This window comes from Ambystoma mexicanum, chromosome 10 (assembly GCF_040938575.1).
Source record: "Ambystoma mexicanum isolate Mex_15411 chromosome 10, UKY_AmexF1_1, whole genome shotgun sequence".
In the NCBI taxonomy this organism is placed as follows: Eukaryota; Metazoa; Chordata; class Amphibia; order Caudata; family Ambystomatidae; genus Ambystoma; species Ambystoma mexicanum.
In genome coordinates, this window is record NC_090932.1 from 1,279,088,344 (window position 1) to 1,279,111,586 (window position 23,243).

A 23,243-nucleotide genomic window follows, 5' to 3' on the forward strand; every position below is an offset into this window, starting at 1 on the left:
GTGCGAACAAATTATTTGTGGGAGGGTGCCATGTAGAGGTTAAACAGGACGGCTGATAGGCATGCTCCTTTTGGAACTCCAGTGTCGACTGGTCGGGCTTGGGAGGAATAGATGGAGAGTAGGGTTATTGGTTTCCTATCATTGAGGAAGGATGCTATCCATTTGAGAGCGGTTCCACAAATTCCTAGGGAGTGGAGGCAGTCAAGGAGGATTGAGTGGTTGATTGTGTCGAAGGCGGCAGGTAGGTCAAGAAGGATTAATGGGGCGCATCCCGCAGAATCTGCTGCGTTTTTAAGGTCATCCCAGATTGAGGTTAGGGTGGTTTTGGTTCTGTGTTGGGCTCTGAAGCCCGATTGAGCGGGGTCTAGGAGATTGTTGGCTTCGACAAAGGCATTTAGTTGGGAGTAGGTGGTTCGGTCAATGAGTTTGGCAAGGAACCTGGTGTTTGAGATGGGGTGGTAGTTTTTGGGTTCGAGAGGGTCGAGGGAAGGTTTTTTTATAAGAGGTTTGACATGAACTGTTTTAAAAGCGTCGGGGAAAATTCCCAAGGAAAGGGAGTCATTTATGATGGTTCTTGCATGTTCTCCTGTGCAGGTAGATGGCTACTAAGAAGGTAGTTTTATAAGTCAGGTGTTTGAGACTAGACTTGTGCATGGGCTCAAAGGGTGGTCCCATGAGCTTAGCAAGTACCACATTAAGGTCCCAACCTGGCGGTGGGTTCGAAAGTGGAGGGTGTTGTCTCTTTACCCCTTCCATAAATGCTTTGACGACTGGCACTTTCCACCATAACACCTTGTTATGGGAAGTGGTGTAGGCTGACAAAGCTGCCGGGTGTACTTTTAGTGAGTTAAACACTAACCCTGCATCCACTAAGTGGAGCTTATAGGTTACAACATTAGAAGGAGTACAATCAACGGGGCTGATTTGTTTATTCTGGCACCAAATTACGAATCGCTACAATTTATCATAGTAACAGTGCCTCGTGTTCGTTTTTTTTTTTACTCTTTCAATATATCCATACATCTCTGCGGTAAATTGAGATGTCCAAACTTTATGACTTCAGGAGCCATGCTGCCAAGTTCATCAAGAAGGGCTGAGGATGCACTGTTAGCCCCTCGTGCTGGGAGAGTAGGTTGTACTGGCACGGGAGTTTGATGGGGTACGGGAGTTTGATGGGGTCGCACACCGCCAGTTTGCGCAGGTGTGGATACCATGGTTGTCTCGCAACCAGGATGAGAGTCATCGGTTCCGTGTTGATCTTGTTCACCACTTTCCTCATCAGACAGAGGGGTTGGTAGAAAAGCGTAGGCAAATATCCCTGACCAATTTATCCATAGGGCATTCCCCTTGGAGCCTGGCTGGGGGAACCTGGATGGGAAGTTTGGGCATTGTCTGTTTTCGATTGTGGCTAGTAGGTCTATAGTGGAGAAACCACACTGAGAGAAGGTCTCCTCTTTGTGTAGTCGCCACTCGTGTTACTCTGGGAAGGGATCTCTGCTCAGAGCGTCTGCTAGCGAGTTGAGTTCCCCCAGAACATGTTGGGATGACGGGTAAATCTTCCGGTTGAGTGCCCATTTACAAATTTTCTGGGCAAGCTTGGACAGATTTTGAGAACGAGTGCCCCCCTGTTTGTTTAAGTAAAACATTTCAGTCGTGCTGTCGGTTAGGATCTGCACTGACTGGTTGGATAGGAGGGGTTCGAATGTCTGAAGCGCTGTGAAGACTGCCAGAAGTTCTAGCAGATTGATGTGGTTCTGAGCCACTGTGTGAGACAAGAGACCCTGAGCTGTGTGGTGAAAGTAGTGAGCTCCCCACCCTGCCAGGGAGGCGTCCGTTGTGACGACGGCCTGTATCTCTGGATCGTAGAAGGGTTTCCCCTTCGTAAGATTCTCTCTTGTCCACCAGCGAAGACTCTGAACCAGCATTTCGCCAACCATTCCTGCATGGGTTGCAGGCGCGCGAGGGGAACCAGGTAAATGCAAGACGCCATCATGCCTAGCAAACGCATAGCATTGCGCACCCTTATTTGGCGACCAGCCAGATATTGAGGAATTTGCAGCAACAAATTTCGAATTCTTTCCTCTGATGCAAAGGCCAGCCCCTCTTGGATATTTAGGACAGCTCCTAGGAACAGTTTTGAGGCGCTTGGCACCAGGCTTGATTGTTTCTCATTGATTGAGAAGCCCAATTGGAATTGGAGGTCGATTGTTCTTTGGATGTTTAGTCTGCAAATTAGGGGGGCGGGGGGAACTCCCCTGTAATGAGCCAGTCGTCCAGGTAAGGGTACACTGGGATTGTCTCCCTGCATAGGTAAGCCGCTACCACCGCCAGTACCTTGGTAAATACACAGACATTTAACCACACAGGTTTTTTTTTTTTTTTATCGTTTAATGGATTTTTCATAATCCGAATAAACTTGTTTGACTTGACTTGAAAGATATTCATAAAGGCCCCTACTTGCCGACAACGATACTCCACGATAATTGAATAACGCAAATGCACACATTACAATTATAAACAGTGCTAGAGGAGGGAAATTCTCATACAGCCCCAGGCCACAAAAAGAACAAAACAAAAAAGAAACTGGATACTTTCTACAAAAGAATTACCAGTGCAAGATACTTCAGGGAAACACAGTTACACAAAATCAGCTTCAGATGCAGACCCACAAGTCAGACGTGAAAACACCAGTAAGAAAAACTCAGAAGACAAAGGATCCCATGAAGACAGATTCCAATGACTCTGTGGACAAAAAGGGAATGCCACAACCACAGAAGATGGTCCCATGATGAAGATGAGGTAGTGTTGACGCAGCACGACCCAAGGAGCAGATGAGCTGGTGTAGTTCTGTCCCTGTACGCTTCCAGGTAACAGCAGCTACCCGCAGCAACGCAAGAGACCCTAGATGAAAAAGGCAGGCAGCAGTTGTAAAATACCCTGGAATTTGTTCCAGCGCGGAAGGCCCGACCCTGCACTGAAGTGGAGTTAGCAGGAGGTTTCCTAGACTTTCAAGAGCAGAAAACCCCAACGGGGATGTGCCCAGGTGACAGCCAGAATACCTAGATCAGGACCTAAACATTCACAAAATGCTAGAAGTTAGTGGGAATCCCCCCTCCAGCAGGACAGCAGTCCGCTTCTTCCAAGATCCAGCAACAAGGGAGCAGTGGGAGGTGCAACCCTTAAATAACCATGCCTTGAGGGCTGACAAAAGCAAGCCCAGCAGTAACTAACATGGGGGGTGGGGGGAGGGGGACAGGGAGGAAAGAGTCAAGTAGCCAACCATTCTGAAGTGAGAGGAAAGGAAGTGAGAGGGAGAGGCCCATGGTTTTAGACCGGGCTAAACCACTTATAGCCAATACTAGAGACTGCCACTTAACTTCAAAGCGCCCACATGATCAGAAGGGCTATTTTAGGCTTATCATGTGGTTGCTCTGAACCAAGGCAGCCCTAAAACACTAAAATGGGAGAGCCCTGAAATACTAAATGCCAAAGCAAATATTAAAGCAATACATTGGTACCCTAACAACTACCTAAAAGCACTCTGTGTATCATCTATTTGATAAGGTTTGCACTTGATAAATACCATAAATAAAAAGATACATCAGGCTACCAGTGCAGTAAAACTGGTTTGCCCCCTTGGTGAAGTCAAAATTAAATTACAGCTGCCGCCAGCATTCTCCCTAATACCTATGAAGGAGGTTCTAATCACCCTAGGGAAAAAAAAGGGTGCATGAGAGCAAGACAAGAGGGCAGCGGATCAAACGAGACCAGAAGGCAGCGGAATGAGAGCAAGACAGACAGAACTTGGAACTGAGAAGGAAGTAAAGGATTTGGGTGAGGCAGAGGAAAGGATGGAGACGAACAAGTTACTTACCAACTGCAACGTTCTTTCGACTGGATGTTCCTCCCACGTATTCCTCAGCTTTGATATTAATTTCCAGATCGCTGGCTTCGGGAAAAAAATTCAGTAGAGGGTGCTGCGCTTCGATGTCCCTCGAGTCGATGTCCCTCGGGGGCCTCTGTATCAGCGTCAACGTCATCCTAGGTATAAATAGTTGCACACTGCGTCCGTTGCTCAGTTCCGTTTTGAAGTGCAATGTTTGTACAGTATGAGATGGTTAGTACCCTTGAGGGAGCATAGGCTGCAACTGCAAGGGAAGTTTTACTGCGGGGGGGGGGGGGGGGGGGATGGGAGGGGCGATGAGGAATACGTGGGAGGAACATCCAGTCGAAAGAACATTACAGTTGGTAAGTAACTTGTTCTTCAATTGGATTGTGTCCTCCCACGTATTCCTTATCTTTGATAGACTCCCAAAGCAGTAATTTGTACAGGAGGCGGGAGTAGAATTTAGTACGGATTAAATACTGCTTTCCCAGATTTAGTTTCTTGGCTAGTGGAGGAGTTTAGACTATAGAATTTGGTAAAGGTATGTGCAGACGACCATGTGGCAGCTGCACAGATGTCTTTTATTGGAACTCCCCTCTGGAGAGCTGACGAAGGTGCGATACCCCTGGTTGAATGAGCCCTTAGGTGTTGAGGGGGATCTTTTCCAGCCAATTTATAGCATTCTAGGCTAGTTAAAATTATCCACCTTGAGATGGTTTGTTTAGTGATGGCTAGACCTAGTTTATGTCCTGCATACCCCACAGACAAATGGCCTGCTTGCCCAAGTCTTGCAAGTCTGTTGATGTAGAAACTCAAAGCACGCTTTGGATCAAGTCTGTGCAGTATTTCCTCCTCTTTCCCAGGATGAGGGGGGAGGATAGAATGAAGGTAATGTTATTTTTTGCGTAATATGAAATTCTGACACAACCTTTGGGAGGAAATAAGGCTTCACTTGAAGGACTACCTTATCCTTGTGGAATAGAGTATGTGGAGATTTGCAACATAAAGCTTGTGGTTCGCTCACTCTCCTGGCAGAAGTTATAGCCACTAGGAAAACTGTTTTGAGAGTGAGAAATCTTAATGGGCAGGAATGGAGGGGTTCAAAAGGAGTGCCCATTAGAAATTTTAGAACTAGATTTAAGTCCCACAGGGGAACTTGAAAAGGAGTTGGTGGGTAGACATTTGTAACGCTCACATGACTTCCACGGAGGCGCTGGCCTGGTTCGCGCTGCTGTGACCTCTTCTAAGGTGATGCGCAGGGTTCGGAAGACGGACTAGACCGGGCCCCCAAATCTGGCTCGTCTGGCTCGCAGAAGTATCCTTCTGTAGGCGAAAAATAGGGGATTAACTGTCTGCGGGGTAATGCAATCAGCCTCCCACTTTCCCCTCTCACCCTCCTCGAAACCATTCTGTGATTCCTCGTAGCGTCTCACCTTAGCGTCTGGAAGGACGAGCTCTCCATCCTGCTTCTGATGCAGGGGCGCGTTGGTATCCAGTTACTTCACTGGATTTTCGGATTGGTGAGAACCAAACTTGCTTGGCTTCCAGGTAAGTTTTTTGATAAGAGGTTCCCCTTGTGTCCATGCATGAATGTACTAATGCTAGTGTCTTTTTCCCCATAGGGGCCGGGGTATGTAATGCCGGGGAACAGGCACCGACCCGAGAGGAGAGGTGAGGTGAAATCCTTGTAGAAATCAGGTAAGTCTTTAATGAGCGTTTTTTTGGTAATGTCTTTTCATTCGCTCATTAAAGCTGATGTCTCTTTTCCCCTTAGGGGCCGGGGTCCGGAAATGCCAGGATGCGGCGCGGACCCGAAATGAAGAGGGAATGAATCAACAGGTAAGTCTTAACATGGAGATTTAGCTTTCCTTATTCCCTTCTCTCTCTCACCTTTTGTTCTGATCTTTTTCTCCCTAGGCGCTGGGGCGTGACTGCGAATCCAGATGATCGCTGCTGAACATGGAGGCGCCCTGTAAAGGTGAGTGGAATGCGGCGCTGCAGCGATCGACGCAATGAGCTTTTAAATAAAAGTCTTCCTTTTCAGGATTGTCGGCGAGATGTCTCCGGGATGCGGTTTTAGCGGGTAAGGACTTTTCCTTCTTCTGTTCTCTTCTTCTCTTCCTTTGCAGGTGATCCAGGATGCTGGCAGGCGTGGCAGAAGTCAGGATGCAGGAGCAGACACGGTGAGCGTCCAGCTGCTAGATGCAGAACAACGCGAAGCACGTGTGGCTGTTCGGGTGGGGTTTAAATAGCCTTGGAAGAAGTTCCAGGTATGTATCCTTCCTCCAATCAGGTATGTATCCTTCCCCGGCCACGCCCGGATGGTAAATTAGTCCCACAGGTAAAGTAGTTCCTTTCAGGCCTCAAGGAGGCCGGGATCCTGCAGCATGGTCTGCATCAGGTAAGTGCACCCAAGCACTTCCATAATGAGCCTGGCGCCTATGGCGCCAGGACTGATGTCTTTTATGAGCCTGGCGCCATAGGCGCCAGGACATTGTCCAAAGGGCCCCTATATGGGGTTGCTGGGTCCTTCCTTGGGGACTGGATGTCCGCTTTCGGGGACGCAGGGCTTGAACCGGCTCCCCGGGAGCGGGCATCATGACAACATTAGTCAATCCTTTCATAAATTAAATGACTAAAGGCATCTTGAAATAGGAGGGTTCCTCAGCCATGTGTTTGAAAATTGATAGCGCAGCGAGATAACCCTTAATTGTGCCGACTTGTAGACCTGAATTTGCTAGGTTTAATAGGAAAGATAATACCATCGGTGTGCTGCATGAAAAAGGGTCAATATTCTTACCTCTACACCAGCTTCAGAATTTGTTCCAACGGCAGCGGTATAGTGATTTGGTTGCTGGTCTTCTGGCCACAAGCAACACCTCCATTACGTCATCCGGGAGGTCTCAATCTTTGTATCTCAACCTTTCAGAAGCCATGCGTGAAGGTTGAGACTAGTTCTGATATCCGGATGGAGAACTAGACTCTCCTCTTGCGAGAGAAGATCCTCTATGTGGAAGACGAATCGGAGGACAGATGGACATGTCTAGAAGGTCTGGGTACCATGTCCTCCTGGCCTAGTCCGGGGCAATTAGGGTCATGGTTTTCCGGAATCTTCTTAGCCTCCTTATTACGTGAGGAATGACGGGGACTGGAGGAAATGCATAAAGAAGTGGAAACTCCCAGTCCACCACAAATGCATCTCGTAGAGCTCCTCTCTGGGGAAATTACCTGGAGCAGTACTGTTTGCATTTCTTGTTGAGACTTGTAGCAAACAGATCCACCTGAGGGGTTCCCCAAAGGGCGAAGATCTCTTGAAGGACTTCCTGAGCTAGTTCCCACTCGTGGGAGACTGGTCTGCCTGCTCAGAGCGTCCGCCGCCGTGTTCTTCTCTCCGGCTAGGTGGACTGCCGATAGAGAGATTCCGTCTCGAATTGGCCAGAACCAGAGCTGCATTGCCTCTCTGCACAGTGGCAGTGACCCTACGCCTCCTCTTTTGTTGAGGTAGTGCATGGCCACTGTGTTGTCCGTCATTATCAGAACATTTTTCCCCTGTACAGATGGCAGGAAAACTTTCAGTGCTAGCCCGATTGCTCTCAGCTCCAATAGGTTGATGTGTAGTTTGGACTCCAACGGAGACCAACGACCGCTGATGGTCAAATCGTTGGCATGAGCTCCCCACCCTGTAAGTGAGGCGTCCGTCACTACAGTGATTTCCGGCCATGATTGCCAAAACGGTTCTCCTTTGAAGATGTTCTCCCGACAGGCCAACCACTGAAGGTCCCGTGCGACTGTTCGGGATTTGTAAGAGATCCAACATCTTTCCTGAGAATTGTGACCATTGGGTCCTTAGAGCCCACTGGAGAGACCTCATTCTCAGGCGGGCCTCTGGCACTAGAAAAATGCAGGATGCCATGAGGCCGAGCAACCTCAAAAAGTCGAATGCTGGTAGATACTGGGCATTTTGAAATCTGGTCACCATCTGTATAATATCTTGAGCCCTCACCTCTGGTGGTGAGGATTTTCCCAGGGATGTGTTCAGGACTGCTCAAATACATTGGAGTTTCTGTGATGGTATCATGTGGGACTTCTTGATGTTGAGTGAGAAGCCCAGCTTGTGGAGGAAGTGGCAAACATAGTCCAGATGAACTCGAGCTTGTTCCCGGGACACTGCTCTGATCAACCAGTCGTCCAGGTAGGGGTAGATATGAATCCCTTCCCTCCTGAGACTGCCACAACCGCCATTAGCTTGGTGAAAACCCTCGGGCGGAGGTTAGCCCAAATGGCAGAAATCGAAATTGATAGCGAGAGCTGCCAATGGCAAACCTCAGGTACTTTCTGTGCTTGAGATGGATTGGCACATGAAAGTAAGCATCCTGAAGGTCCAGAGATACCAACCAATCCTGAAGTTGGAGGCCCTGAAGGATCTGAGAAAGGGTTACGATCTTGAAATTATCTTTCCTGAGGAATTTGTTCAATTCTCGTAAGTCCAAGATGGGCCTCATTCCTCCGTCCGTTTTCAGAATTAGGAAATATGGGGAGTACCAACCCTTGTTCCTCTCCGCTACAGGTACCAGTTCTATAGCACCTGGGTGCTTAGATAAATAAGGAGGATCTGAAGTTGATGTCCTATATTTAGCAGAGTTTCTTACTGACTGCAGGAATTACTTCTGGAGTCTCCCAATTTGTGGCTACATCTTTCTACAATGCTGTATGGAAGGGAATTATAGGGTCTTCTTGAGGTCCCTTATCTAAAACGTCCGTTCGGTCATCTTGGTCAAAAAAGGGTGTGGGTCTCGTCCACCCCATATATTCCATTACCTTGTTCATAAGTAATCTATCACTTCCTTCAGCATGATCACCAGGCTCCGGTTGAATAAAGTCTACCTCAGGAGAGGTATCAATACCACTGGCCTCATGTAAGGACTCTTGTAGATCATTTAGCCTGACCTCTTCTGGTACAAATTCATCTGGCAGAGGAGATCTTGTAGATTGAAGACCAAAAGGCCCTTCTGCATCCGAGTCTTGCCCTTCTTCATATATGGAAGATAAAGCCCTGAAATAATCAGATTGTGGAAGGGGTGTGAAGCCCATCTCAAGTGATGATGGAGCTATATTAGTCATCACTGGCCGAGAAAGACTCGAAATCGTTAAGGTAGACGTCATAGGTCTCGACGTAATCGTGAAAGGTGTCGATGTACTCGAGATTGGTATTTATGTCGTCGAGGATTTAGGACTTTCTTCGATGTCGCCGATGAGGTCGACGCCGGTCTGGACGTTCTCGAAGGAAACTCCGACGCCATCCGCTCCCAAGGCATCAAAGGGGCACGAGGTGCCGTTAATTTCTCCTTCGACGAAGTTATTGATGACGCAAATTTAGACTTCAGAGGTAAGGTCGAAGCCTTATGCATCGAAGAGGCTTTTCCTCTACTCGAGGGTTCATGACGCTCTCGAGGAGTATGTTTTGCTGAGGTCGACGACTCACGGCTTTTATGTTTATCAGGTTTTTTACCCAGGGTATCGCCTCTAGGTATCTCAGAGGAGGGGCAAGGCTGCATTCTCGAAGACCCCTAACATTTTCAAATTAAAATCTTCCCACTGAGCCGAGGAGCTGTACTTCGTGGGGCAAGCAACTTTTTCTGGGAAACTGGAAGATGAGGGCGATCTATGGCGCCTCTTCTCATTGTGTCTCGAAGCGGATGAGTGGTGTGATCTGCTTCTAGATGTCGAACCGGAATGCTTTCTTTTTTTCGACGAGGAGACGACGGTCTCGACTTGTCAGAGGTCAATTTTGAGGGTGTAACAGATTTAACAGTTTTACCTTTCTCCAGCTTCTCCCTACGCTCCCTCATGGCTTTCACGGTCATAGAAAGACATTCTTCACACTTTGAACACGGGTGCTCTGGGCCCAGGCACCATAGCCGATCCTGTGGGGAACAGTCAACAACATCTTTTTACCACAATCCCGACATTTTTTTAAAGCCGTGTCGTCGCGTCGATGGAGCTGACGAAGATGCCATTGTGGATCGAAGATTCAATGTATTTTCTTCACAAAATTTTCAAAGTTTTTGATTCACTGAGGAACCGAGCCTTACGTCTCTCAGGCTTACGAAGCGCGGACAACCGGAACTGAGCAACGGACGCTGCGCGCAACTATTTATACCTATGATGACGTCTATACGGAGGCCTCCGAGGGACATCGACTCAAGGAAATCGACACGCAGCGCCCTCTACTGAAAAATGTTTCTGAGGCCAGCAAGCTGGAAATGATTATCAAAGATAAGGAATACGTGGAAGGACACAATCCATTAGAAGAAAGGATTTTACATAGTGAGATGGTCTAACAAGTTTGTCACTTGTGCCAGTGCATGGTTGTGTGTCCTCACATCAAAAGCCATCGCTAGGGAGAATCTCTCGATTAGGAGATTTCAAGGGGACCTTGGTCAGAGCTCGGACTACCTTCTGCTCAAACTCAAGCTCTCACCCAACTGCACCATTGCCTTCTGTCGAACGCCCTCCTGGACTCAGCACCGACTTCCAGGAAGCCCTAATCCACTCACTATCAGACAACCAAAAAAGCTCATCTAAAGTCATCCTTTTGGGGGATCTCAACCTCAGGCTCAATGACCCTAATGACTCACACGCCACTGCCCTACACAAAGCTCTCTCCACATTTGGGTTCTCCCAAGCCATCACGAGCCCCACCCACTCTAAAGGCTGCACGCTAGACTGGGTTTCCCACCACAACTGCTCTCTTAATCTCAAAGAAATCTTACCCATTCCATGCTATTCACACCATAGCATAAAATATGACATCACCTATAAAGGGCCTCCTAGGACGACTGCCCCTCTCCCTGCTGCACTCTATAGAAGCTCCCGGCAGCTCACTAAGGAGAGCCTCACCCAACACCTCTTGGTGCCTGCATTACTCCCCCTCGCCCCCTTCTCCAGCGACCCTGTTGTACTTGCTAATGACTTTAAAAGGATCATCACCCAAGCCATCGACACAGTGGCTCCACTCGCACTCAAAAAAGCCAAAAAAGTGAAGCACACTAACGCCTGGTTCACCCAGGAGCTCTTCCTGCTACGATCCAAAAAAAAAAAAGGGTTGCGCTCACCGCCTGGAAGAACAACCCTAAGGACACCTCTAAAGCAGCATTTAAGGCCTGGTCTACAGAATATAAAACCACCATCATTAAGGCCAAGGCTTCATCCTTTAACACCAGGATAGCCAACGCCAAATTGGGGACCAAAGTAATCTTCACCCTCTTCAGAGAGCTGGAGAGCCCTGCCTCCCCTCCTCCCACTCTCATTAAAGATGAGGCGTGGTGCAATAAAATTCAATCGGCCATGCTCATAAATTGGACACTCTGCACTCCAAGATTCTTGCCCACCAAAAGGTACCTACTAACGTTATAGCCAAGAGCCATAGTTCCCCCTCACCAGCAACCGACTCGAGCCAATCCCCCATGTTTGAATTTAAGGCTATGGCTGAATCAGAAGTGTCTGCCCTCCTTAGATCTATTAAACCCTCCAATTGCAAAGGGGACACCTGCCCAGCACAGGTCATCAAGGATTGTTCCCCCTCCCTTGCCCCCTTTATCAATGCCTTCATTAACGCCTCGTTCTAGTCTGGCCATGTCCCAGCTGGACTCAAGGAAGCGTGGGTTCGTCCGTTCCTTAAAAAACCCTCTCTAGACCCATCGATCCAAGAGAACTACAGGCTCATTACCATGGACCCCTTTTTACAAAAAATCTTGGACAAAGCAGACTACCTGCAAGTACAAAAATTCCTTGAGGACAACCACCTTCTTGGTCTTCGGCAATCAGGCTTCCAGCCGCGACATGGTACCGAAAAAACCAGATGGACGACCTTAGAGATGCAGGCAAACCTGCACTACTACTTCTGGACCTATCCGCTGCCTTCGATCTGGTGGACCACAAGACCCTATGCCACCATCTCGCCACCGCAGCTAACTTCGCCCCTAGTGCATGCAAGTGGATAACTTAATTCTTGCAGGAAAGAGCAATGAAGGTCTTTTCTGATTCTGCCTCTGCCGACCCAAGCATCATCCAATGCGGAGTTCCACAGGAGTCATGCATTGCTCCGACCCTTTACAATCTCTTCACAAGGCCTCTGTTCAAACTCCTAGACACCATGGGCATCTCATACACAAACTATGCTGATGACACCCAGGTGCTCGTCCCCCTCTCAGGTGATTACTTGTCTGACCTGAACACCCTCAACTCCATCTACTCCACAATCCAATACTGGGTGGCAGAAAACTGGTTATGCCTCAACAGTGAGAAAACCGACTTCTGCTGATTGGCTCCTGTTCCACCCTGGGCAAGCAATACAGCTCCTTCACTGTGGACAACATCCCCATCACTGTATCCCAAACGGTCAAGACCTTGGGTGTCTACTTGGAACCCAACTATACCAAGAATAGGCAGGTCAATGCCATAGCATCCTCCTCAGCCTATCACTCTAAACTTCTTAACGCAGTGAGACCATACCTCTCCCAACAGAACTGCCTCACCATCGCCAGGACAATAATTGGCTCTAGACTTGATTACTGCAATGCCCTACTTATAGCAACCTGAGGCAAAAACCTTGCTAAACTGCTAGTTCAAAATAATGCCCTTAGGTCCGCCGCTGGCTTATCACGCAGGGACCCTATCTCTCGTCTAAGGCGACAGGTCCACTGGCTACCAGTTAAGGAACGAATCATTTTTAAAACTCTTGATTTAATGCACAAGTGTTTTCACGATCTGGCCCCTCCATACCTTGTTCAAAGGGTCTCTAAACCCCTTGCCTCCAGGCCAGCCAGAATGGCATAGTCCAATTTGATAACTGTTCCCAAAATATGCAAAGCTTGTGCTGGTGGTACCAGCTTCCCCACCATGGCTGCCACCCACTGGAACACCCTGCCACTACACATCAGGCTAATTGAATCTCACGCAGCCTTTCGCAAGGCCATCAAAACCAGGCTTTTTTGTAAACTTGCATGTTTTTTCTGTACTAAAATAATCTGTTAGTAATCTGTACTAAATTGATGCATATGTAACCCTGTATCCTCATCAAGACTACTTCTGCTGGGCGGCTTTTTTGTAACCCTTAACTAAGCCTTCTTACGCTCCTCTTATAGCACCTCCATACCCGTGGGCTGTAGTGCGCTCTACAAATGTAAAAAATTATAAATAATAAAAAATAATAAAAGTGATGAAGGGACGGGATGCCACAAGGAACCCAAAAGCTCTTAAACTGTTCCACCTAGGGAGGTGCCCCAAGGGCCCCTTGCCAGTCACAAATTGTACTGGAAGAAATGGGTTGCTTCACTACAGAGAATCAGTCTTCGCTTGCTATACGCATTTCTTCACCAATCATGCAGCAAGTAATAATACTTCCTTGGACTAAATGCTTTTTCAAGGAGAGCTTTTTAGCCTTAAATAACCATGTAAAAACATCCCATATCTTCCTTCAAAGGAAGCACCACATTCTCTGTTGCAACATTACCATTTCCTATTCTGTTACTGCCTTCCCATCCACTTTGCCAAGACACAAGCACTTCAACCACTTCAGCAAGCTTCCAGCAAGATCATGTTTTGGGCTAAAAGGAGAACATGGTCAGCACCAATGTTGGTACTCTGTTTCTGAAGGCACCCAGCAGGATTCTCAATCTGCTTCCCTTTTACTTGGCCCAATCTGTCCAGGATGCCACCTGCACCTGTGCAACACACTCACTATTTTCCCCACCATTAATCCTCTAGAGGCTTGGTGTTCCCCAAAAAACTAAATTAGTATCTTGGGCTTTAACTTTAAACATCGTTACTTTAGCTCAGATCATGATTGTGGGTTGCAATGCTATTAAGTTACGGAAAAATAGGAGGAAAAGACACCAAACAAAGATGAGACAAAAATGTATGATTCTTAGCTCAGCCACATTCAGGCAAAAAAAGCTGGAAAACATCTTCCACCTGGTCATTACATTAATTTTTATGAGATGTACGTTCCATCCCATTTTTTCATTTGGTTAAATCTTTGTTGCGGCTTTGCAGGGTATAACCTGCAGTTGTGTGACAATTTACCCATTTTTAGTGCCAGGAGAATAGCTCAAGGGCAACACCTTTATCTTGGAAGCAAGACAATGCAGATCACCATAGGTTTGAATCCCAGTTCCCGCAATCTGAGGTATTAAGAGCGTTATAAAAGATTAGTTACTTCGAAGCTCCAAAGAAATCCTTACTTTAGGCTCCCTTCAAGAACACTTCCTACCACCCAGGAAAATAATTTCCCCTAGCGTTAAGGAGATTTTTGTATGATCCTCTGGCGAGGGATATAATCTTCTAACCTAATGGTAGGACAATGTGTCACCCAAAAGTAAAGAACAGACTCTACAATGCTAAATGTAGCAGAGAACTTCAGGAGGAAGGAAAGATAGCTCAGAGGTACAATTAAACCAAAGTGACACCACAAAAGAATACACCACACTGGTATACTGAAAGGAAATATACAATTTATTTATAAGGCCACACATAATAAATGTATCATCAGAAAAATACGTACTCCGGTTAAACACAAAATACATAGAAAATAATAGTATAAGTAAATGCCCAGTTAAGGCCTCACTTACTCCTTAACATAAAACATAAGCCCTATATCTGGTGGTGGACACTACACAATTAGGCTTTCCAGAGCTAAGCGAATAAAAGACCATATAGCCAATAATGCACACAGTAATAATTACCAGTCATGATCCAAATGTACCACACAGGACTTTGTTACAGGTTTTCTACTACACTCTAAATAAATGTTTGATACATAATATATTTTAACACAATGTCATTGCATCACTTGGAGGTAGAGCACCACAGAGAAACACAGCCAAGTGGGTTACCAAAGACCAGAATATGTTTTAATTAGACTGTTCCTCTGCATAGAAGGGCATATAACACACCAAAGAGGGAAACAGTAGCACCACAATGAAATATTGTATTTCCTTAGACCAGAGTGCAATATACACATTTAAAAAATACCTAGTAAATCAGGGAGTCACTCTAAAAATCCAGGGCTTGGTGAAGAACTCCGAGTTCTAAAGTTGAACAAAATGCCACATATAAAACAGGACATTCTGCAGGATGACCTGCAGCCATGGTGAAAAGCAGGGCAAGTCCCAGTTCCTTAAAAAACAGGTACGAGGAAGAATGCAGCCAACCCCAGGACACACAGAAAAAGATGTGGTGGAGGGTTTGAGAACGAGGAGCCCCTGGAACAGAGCCGGAGGACAGGATGCAGCTCCCAATATTAACACATTAGGAAATGTAGTTGAAGGGGACCTGCAGAACCAGACAACCACAGACAATGAGGACTCCCAGAGGGCATTTTGAATAACCCACCAACCCAGGACCTAGGGTTGGTTCCTGGAAACACCATTCCAGGAAAGCAGAACAACCCTGTATAGGGTCGAAATTAAGGATCCGGTGTTAGGAAAGATTTCATGTTATATGTAATTTCCCTCCAGTGGTGTAACCCCTCCACCCCCCAACTTTTTGCTGCTGTTTAAACCCCTTAGTCTGACTTTGCCAGGGGAGCACAGCCTTCTGCTGCACTCCTCTGGGCTTTCGCTGACTTTTTATGGGGAAACTGACATGCCCTTCGGACAGTCAGTACTGGGAGACTGTTTCCCTTAGTCCTTTTCCACTGTTCAACTTTTCTGCAACATGTAACAAGCGTGCACTGTATCTTCCAATACAGAACACTTGGGTCTCTTAGTCATTTCCAAAGGCCCTAGATACTCTTGAATTATTTTTTTTAGGAGATGTGTCATGGACATGGCTGGTGGCAGCTATCTTTTCGCAAATTTTTTTAACCCTTTCCTGCCAGGTAAACCGCGATTGGCACGAATAGGTGGCCTGCCTCCAAAATGGCCATGCCACGAGGTTCTTTGTCATGTCCTTTGGCCATCTTGCCCCTTCACCTTCCTTCCCCAGGTCGAGTCGACCCAGGTCAGTCCTTATTTGGTCATAGTTTCCCGCGAAACAGCAAGCTTTCGCGGGCTTCTGCATGCCTAGTGTGTGTGCCTCCAGGATGTGGGCTTGGGTGTCTTTCCCCAATACAAGAGAGTCTGGAGGGCTGTGAATGACTGGGACCACCGTGGTCCGTGATTGGTCCACGTATGGAGTGTGCGTTTGTGAGCAGATCTCCCATTGGATCCTCTTAGTTTTGGCGCAAAGGAGACTCTGGATAAGAGGAGGCCCCAAACACCCATACCAGGTCGATCTCTGGAGTTCTCACTGAACGAAGTATAGGATCCAAATATCCTGAAACTAAGAAGCTGAGTCGAGGAACCGCTGGTGACCCCCTGGAAGGTTTGCCACCCTGAGCCGTCCCGTGGGACCCCTCTGCATCTGGTCGTCCTAGAAGGTCTGTGAAGACGCTTCGACCCATTAGAAGTGGGACCAACTATTCTCGGCACCTTCATCAAAACCTGCAAGTAAACCTTCTCAGAAGTGTCCCTGTGACAACCAGTGGGCTGACCAGCTTACACAGGACTTTTGCTCCGTCTCTACTGCCGTTTCGAGGAGGCCCTCGAAACCTGGTAAACTGCTAGCTCTGTGTCCGCGGCACCCTCACACCAAATTTTGAACATAGCATTCCCAGGTCTGAAGTGAGACGAGTGCCAGGACCGAAGTCAACGCGGTTACTGTATTGCCCAGCCCCGCTGCATTTGTGCCTCTCTTGCCCCTGAAGCCTGCTGCAGTGAAACTGGCCTCATCCATCCATCCATCCATCCATCCATCCATCCATCGCGGAGAAATCGCCACTGTCCCGTTTGGGAATCAACACTATCTTCATCACTGTATCTTCGAAACTGAAAGCCGCAGAGCCGTCATATTGCCGCATTTGAACCTGCAACCAAACTGGACTCAACTGGCGAAGTTTGGTCCGGAGTGTTCCGGGGGTCGGGTTTCGGTGAGTAATCACAACCCTAACCGGTGGCCCCTAGCACCTCCATCCATTTTTACTCAAAAGTGGCCCCTGTCCTTTCCACCGCTAGTGCGAACTATTCCCGAACCTTGGAATCACCTTTGCCTTCAAGTGGAGGCCCTACTCGAATAGTGGGAATCTATTCTTCATCGCCTCACCCACCTTCCTGAGCTGCTAGAGACCCCTGAAGAGACCCCATTTTGCCCATTTGGGTTTGGACTGCCTCTTAGTTAGGTGTGCGTTCGAATTTGAAGGGGACTAAAGACTATCTGCACTGCCCGTTTCCTTCCCTTCTAGGTTGTGGACATATTTCGTGCCTTTAACCCTTTAGACCCCATTGTTCTTGTATATATCTTGTATTGATAGTGTTGTGTTGGTTTGGTTGTATTGCTGCGATTCCTGTCCTAATTTGCAAGTGTCCTTGCTCCGTTTGCTCATTGAGGTCCTTCAGTTACCCTCACCCCTCCGGAGACCTAGTCTTGACCGCAGACCATAGCTACCTGGATTGGTCTGGCTTGTCCAGAGGTTACCCTGTTCCAAGAAACTAGGCTGGCCTTCTGAACATCTGCCCACCAGGTCAGAGTTCAGAAATCCATCTTAACATCCGGTTATCCAGGGACTTGAACCCTGAGCAACAACAACGACCCAGATGGCCCCAAAGAACAAACAACACCCTTCAGAGAAGATGGACCTACCAACCCGTAGTGGATTCAGTTACAGAGATGGCTCCAGAAGGAACCTACACATGACAGACCCCAGTGGCTTAGCAGGCAAATGTGGATGGCACACCAGTAGGCAGCAGGAAAGCAATGGCACCGAACCAGGAAGAGCCAAACAGCAGATCTGGTTGGGTGTTGCATCCCAACACCCTTCCAGGCGGTGGCAGCTTAAAAAATCAAGGCAGAAAGCCCGATTGTAACAATGTGGTAAGCGAGTGTAAAAACGCATGGTAAACAGTCCCAGGTTGGAAGGCCTGGCCCAAGCAGATGAGGACCATTAGCATGACGAAAAAGACTCGAAGAAAGCTCAGCTGCCAAAAACCCTAACATGATATAAGCCCAGACCACTGCATTCAGCTAGTACGGCCAGAAGAGGGCCTAAAAGGCAGCAACAGAGGGAAGCTGAGAAATTCTCCAACAAGTGAGCTAACTAGTCCTACTTCCCAAAAGATATGCAGCAGTAAGTGTAGGAACAGGGGATTCCCTATAGGTACCTAGACTAGCAGCAGTTGGCTTCTGCTAGCCCACCAATCACATTAGGGGATTTAAAACAAGGATTTGGCGGCCAGCCAATCAGGTTAGCCTCAAAAACAGCCCAACACCCAGGCCCACCCACACATGAGGTGTATTGGCATGCCCAGTGCCAGGAACTGGTCTGCACTAGTTCAAACCACTGTAGAGGCTGCTATTTTGGGGTCATAGAGAGCCCATTAGGGCTGCCTCATGGTTTTCCTTAACAAAGGAAGCCGCTAAAGCACAAGGGCAGAGTAGGACTTCTATAAAAAAAAAAAAAACAATAAAAAAACGTTATTATCCCAATGGCTACCATAAAGGTATGTTGGGCTACTATTGCAAAAGAAAAATTGGCCTACACCCCTGGTGAAGTCAAACTAAATCCATGAAAACCAATGTGGAGTGGTGCAATTACCCAAGGGCACAGAGGGGGTGCTTCAGGGGCACCCCTAGGCGTGGGAGCTTTGTGGGCGATACAGGACCATATACTCTAAAGGGGTAAAATGGGGAACTAGTGTCAGGGAGATTTCAGCAGAAGTCCTTCTGACTACCAAAACAAAATCAGAAAACCACCAAAATAAAAGGAAGAAAAAGCAAAAAGAGTAAGAGTCCCTAAAATGAGACTGCAGAATGGAATTCTGCCCTAACACCTAACAAATGGAGTTCTCTTTGCTTTTCACATAAAATGCGAAAATAGACTGACTCTGACCACCAAGCCCACTGGGGCAATGTACAGCCACTGCCTGAAATACTAGAAATGAAGCATAGACTTAATGCGTGGCGGTTTAGAAGATATTGAAATGCAAGAGTAAAAACAACCACAAACCTGGTTATGCGACTCTCCTGCATTACGTCAATCACCACTTTGTAAACTAGACCTATTCTAAATTGCATTTGGAATATCCATGTCATTAGTGTGGGGGTAAATACAGAGGAGGCAGCATTCACCTCCATATCGCAGCTGTGCTCTCATACCTGCTCTGTCTCAGACCGGGTTCGTTTGCCATCCACTGTACCATCAGTGCGGACCACCTTGGGTTTTCTCTTCTTGATAGGATCAGAGGACATTTTAAGTGTAATCTGCAGGAACAGAGAGGAAAATAGTAATATCTTTAATAACAAAAATTGCAGGATTTTGGAAGAAGAGGCAGACAGCACCAATAAGGCTCAGGGTTAAATAACCAATTGTTATTTATAAAAATAACACAGTTATTACAAATGGACCTTCTGTATACATGGTTGTAATTCCAGGAACAGAAACACTGGCAATCACACCGCAAGCTCTCAGCACACATACCAAAAACCACAATCGAGGCAACCACAATGAGGTTCACATGTGTAAACATGTGAACAGTATGCAGCACATTTACAGACAAGGTTGTATGCATTTGCTGAGCTGCATTGCTGGGGAATCTTATTTTCTGATCCATTTGTCCTTTACTTATGTGCTACATGTCAGCTTTTAGAGGGTGGTAGAAGGGGTGCAGAACTGAAAGCAGATGACAAACTGGGAGAGGCAGCACACAACACAGAACTACAATTCATAGGTCATTAAAAACATAAAGGCCTGCTCCCCACCTGTAAGGTGGGGAGCAGAGTAGACAAGAACATAAGGTAACAGTATTACTCTGAAAAAAGGTATGTCCAAACTGAAGTATGATTTAATCCAGCGACATCTAGTTGGGGGGAAAATTCTGCCTACCCCAAATCAAGCATACGCAATTATTATTCATTTAAAAAAAGTTATTTATGAACCTGGGACACGCCAGTTTAACAGTATTGGTTCCCTACAGCCTCCCACCCCTTTTTGGCACAAGAAACATGCTTGTTTCACAGAAAATCAATTTGTTATAACTAGAAATAGACAATTAAAAATACAGATAAATTATATATCTTTACCATTCGCTATATAAATCCAGATGTCAGCGATTACCACAATGAATGATCAATACAATGGTCAATTAAATTGCTAGAGCTGCATTTAACTTGGATACAGACTTTTTTTAAAGCACACATACCATTATGTGTATTTGAATTACACTGAGCGCACATTCACCATGGGTTAAAAAGTAAATGGGGGTTCAGGACAAAGCTTCCCTTTTATCAAAATTAACATCCCTGCCTATCTAAATCGCTCTACTTTTCATTTATTAAAAATACCACCCTTTGATCGATAGATATGTCAGTATTTCAAACAGTACTTTAGGAAACTCAATTTAAAGATCGGCTACTTGAGATTCCCGTTTCCAAATCCCTTGCATAAAGAAAAATGTCTAGTTAACGTGTATGTTTTCCAAATTCCCTTCAATGGTGTTTATGTTGCATTCAGAAACACGTTGTTTGCCTGTAACCCTTGTTCTCCAGTATGGGTCTTACATGGATGGATTCACATGCTCGGAATATTCCCTGTGGTCATGCTGGGGAATCCTTTGTAAAAATAAAGCAGTTCAGCTTTAAGCTAAAAAACTGCATTGTCGCTTGAATAGCCTATTGCTGTCACTTTGGATCATATTGTCCCACCCAATGACATTCGTCCTCCTTAGTTCCATCCCTGGTGGCCTCTTCAGATTTGGTTGTGCATATAAAGCGGTAGTAGGAGCCAAGAGCAGCAGAGGGGAAGGAGGGAGGGTTTGTATATGAATCCATGTAAGACCCATACTGTAGAACAAGAGTTACCGGTCAGTAACTTGTGCCTTCTCCAGTACATATACACAACCACAGGAGGTGGCAAGGTTCAACTGAAACAATAAGACTTACCTCTGGAACACACTCACCTCAAGAAATCAGGTTGCGAAGCACTGCTGGTCAGACAGAAGACTCTTTCCTGGAATCCCTGTCGACACAGTCAAATCTCGTAAAGGTGTGAGTAGACAACCACGCAGTAGCCCTGCAGATATCCAGCAGGGCAACACCAGAGAGGATGAGCTCTCGGCAGGCCTGGCAATGGTCTGTTGGCCAATTGATGGCAATACACGATACAGCTGCAAAGCACCTGGAGATGGAAGCCTTCGCTAGGGCCTTCCGATGCCCCACAGTTCCAAAGTTGACAAAAAGTTGAGAAGTCTTTCGAAATTCTTTAGTGTGTCCCACATACAATTTCAAGGCAAGAGACCCGTCCGGTGAATGCAAGAACATTTCAGCAGTCGTAGAAGGGTTTGCAAATAAAACTGGTAAGACCAAAGGTTTGTTTAAAGTCAGACAGGACCTTTGGCATAAAGGACGGATGAGTTTGCAGAACCACCTTGGATTGGTGGAAAGAATAATATGAAAGCTTACAGGATAGAGCCCGGATTTCTCCAACATGCTTGTATCCAGGTGATCGCCACTAGGGATGCGGTCATCCATGAGAGGAACTTCAAAGATGTCCGATGCATAGGTTCAAACGGAGCACCCATCAGCTTGGACAGGACAGGGGTCGAAATGAGATTCAATGAGCAACAGCTAAAACCAGCTCCATGGTGCCTGGCTACACCCTGTAGGAAAGAGCTACAGCAGGGGAAGAAGGGGCTACCAGGGGCTAACAGAGATGCTCCTTTAACCTTTTGCCCATTTTGCATGAACCATTGTGTGTAAATGTGTATTGGATGTGTTCTAACTCTTCTTAATTAACATTCTTAATAGTCAACGTTAATGTCAAATTTACATGTTTAGAAGGCACCAATTGGCCTTGGAGCCAGAAATAGCTCCAGGCAGCTGTTGGTTTTAAAGCTAACTAGGCTACTATGATAGAAGCAAGAGCTAAATAGCTCCCAGCTCCCCTCATTTTCTAGCCCTGTACGACCGCATTCATTCCTAAGCCGATCAGGAGCCTTCACCGGAGGGAATAATCAGAAGAGGCCCTTGAGGAACTCCTTCATGAGCCTGAGACACAACAGGGAGTGCTTGTCAGGAATCGGGGCATACTGAGATATCGCGGCTATGTGCACTTTGATGGATGCATGGGCAAAGCCAACCTTAGCCAGCAGGCAAGGCAGAAGTTGCAGAATCTCAGTATTCTGTGACCGGCACCACACTGTAAAGCGCTTCCACTTGTATTTGTAGCTTGCAAGTGTAGACAGAGCCATGGCCTTGGCAGGAATCTTCTTGTATTCCAATGGCAGTGAGAAATGCCCAAATTCTAAGGCTGCAGGAGCCAGGCCGACAGGTTCAGGGATACTGGGTTGTGATGCAGTATTGCCCCTCTTTCTCTGGAAAGCAGGTCCAGAAGAGGAGGCAGCTTGATGGCCGGAACCACGACAGGTGATGGTTCAGTTACCAGATCTGTCTGGGCCACGCTGGTGCATTGAGGATAGCTTGAATGTGTTAATCACACTTAGGAGCAGCGGAATTGGCAGGAATGCGCAAAGGAATAGGCATTCCCACTGGAACAAAAAGGCATCCCCCAGACTCCTTGCCCGAGGATGCCTGCTGACAAACCGCTGGCACTTGGTATTGGCTGCTGTCGCAAACAGGTCGACCTGAGGCTAGACCCACTCGCTGAAGATCTCAGACTTGAGATTACTGGAGCTCCCACTCGTGACAGGACCGCAGCTCCCTGCTGAGCGTGGCTGCAATGGTGTTTTGAACACCGGCCAGGTGGAACGGGAATGGAAACATCCAGTGAGCAATGGCCCAGCACCACAGGTTCTGTGCCCCCATAGAGAGGACGGGCAACCTCATCCAGCCCTGCTTCTTAATGTCATGTATAGTGGTCATGTTGTCCGTGAATACCCTGACCACCTTTCCCAAGAGCTAAGGCTTGAAAGACTTGAGAGCCCAGAAAATAGCCAGTAGTTCCAAGACGTTGATATGGAACGGCTTCTCGTCCGGGAGCCATAGGCCACTGGCATAAAGTTGGCCCGTGTGGGCACCCTAACCTTCAAGTGAAGCATCAGTCGTGACCATCTACTGATGCACAGGGGTCGTAAAGGGAGCACCCTGCGAGATGTGAGGATGAATGGATCACCAGTGCAGGGCTTGGCAGAAACTGAGGGCTATCCTCTCGTTCCATGAGCCGCAGGATCTGCTTCCACCTGGCGTCCATCAGTCTGCGATGAGGGACCAGATGGATGCATGAGGACATCACCCCCCCAAACCTGCCCCCCCCCCCCACAACTGGGATTTGTTGGACCGGACTGTCGCCACTCTGATGGAGCATAGC

General features: G+C 47.2%; 1 protein-coding gene across 1 annotated transcript in view; it reads right to left on the bottom strand.

The window, feature by feature from the left end:
• The window catches only part of THOC5 (THO complex subunit 5), a 476,028-nt gene that overhangs the window by 426,079 nt on the left and 26,706 nt on the right, over positions 1-23,243 (bottom strand). The window contains exon 2 of the mRNA XM_069619274.1: positions 19,079-19,183. Within this exon, the coding sequence (XP_069475375.1) occupies positions 19,079-19,171 (93 nt within the window). The 5' untranslated portion in view covers positions 19,172-19,183. The remainder of the gene's footprint in view (positions 1-19,078; positions 19,184-23,243) is intronic.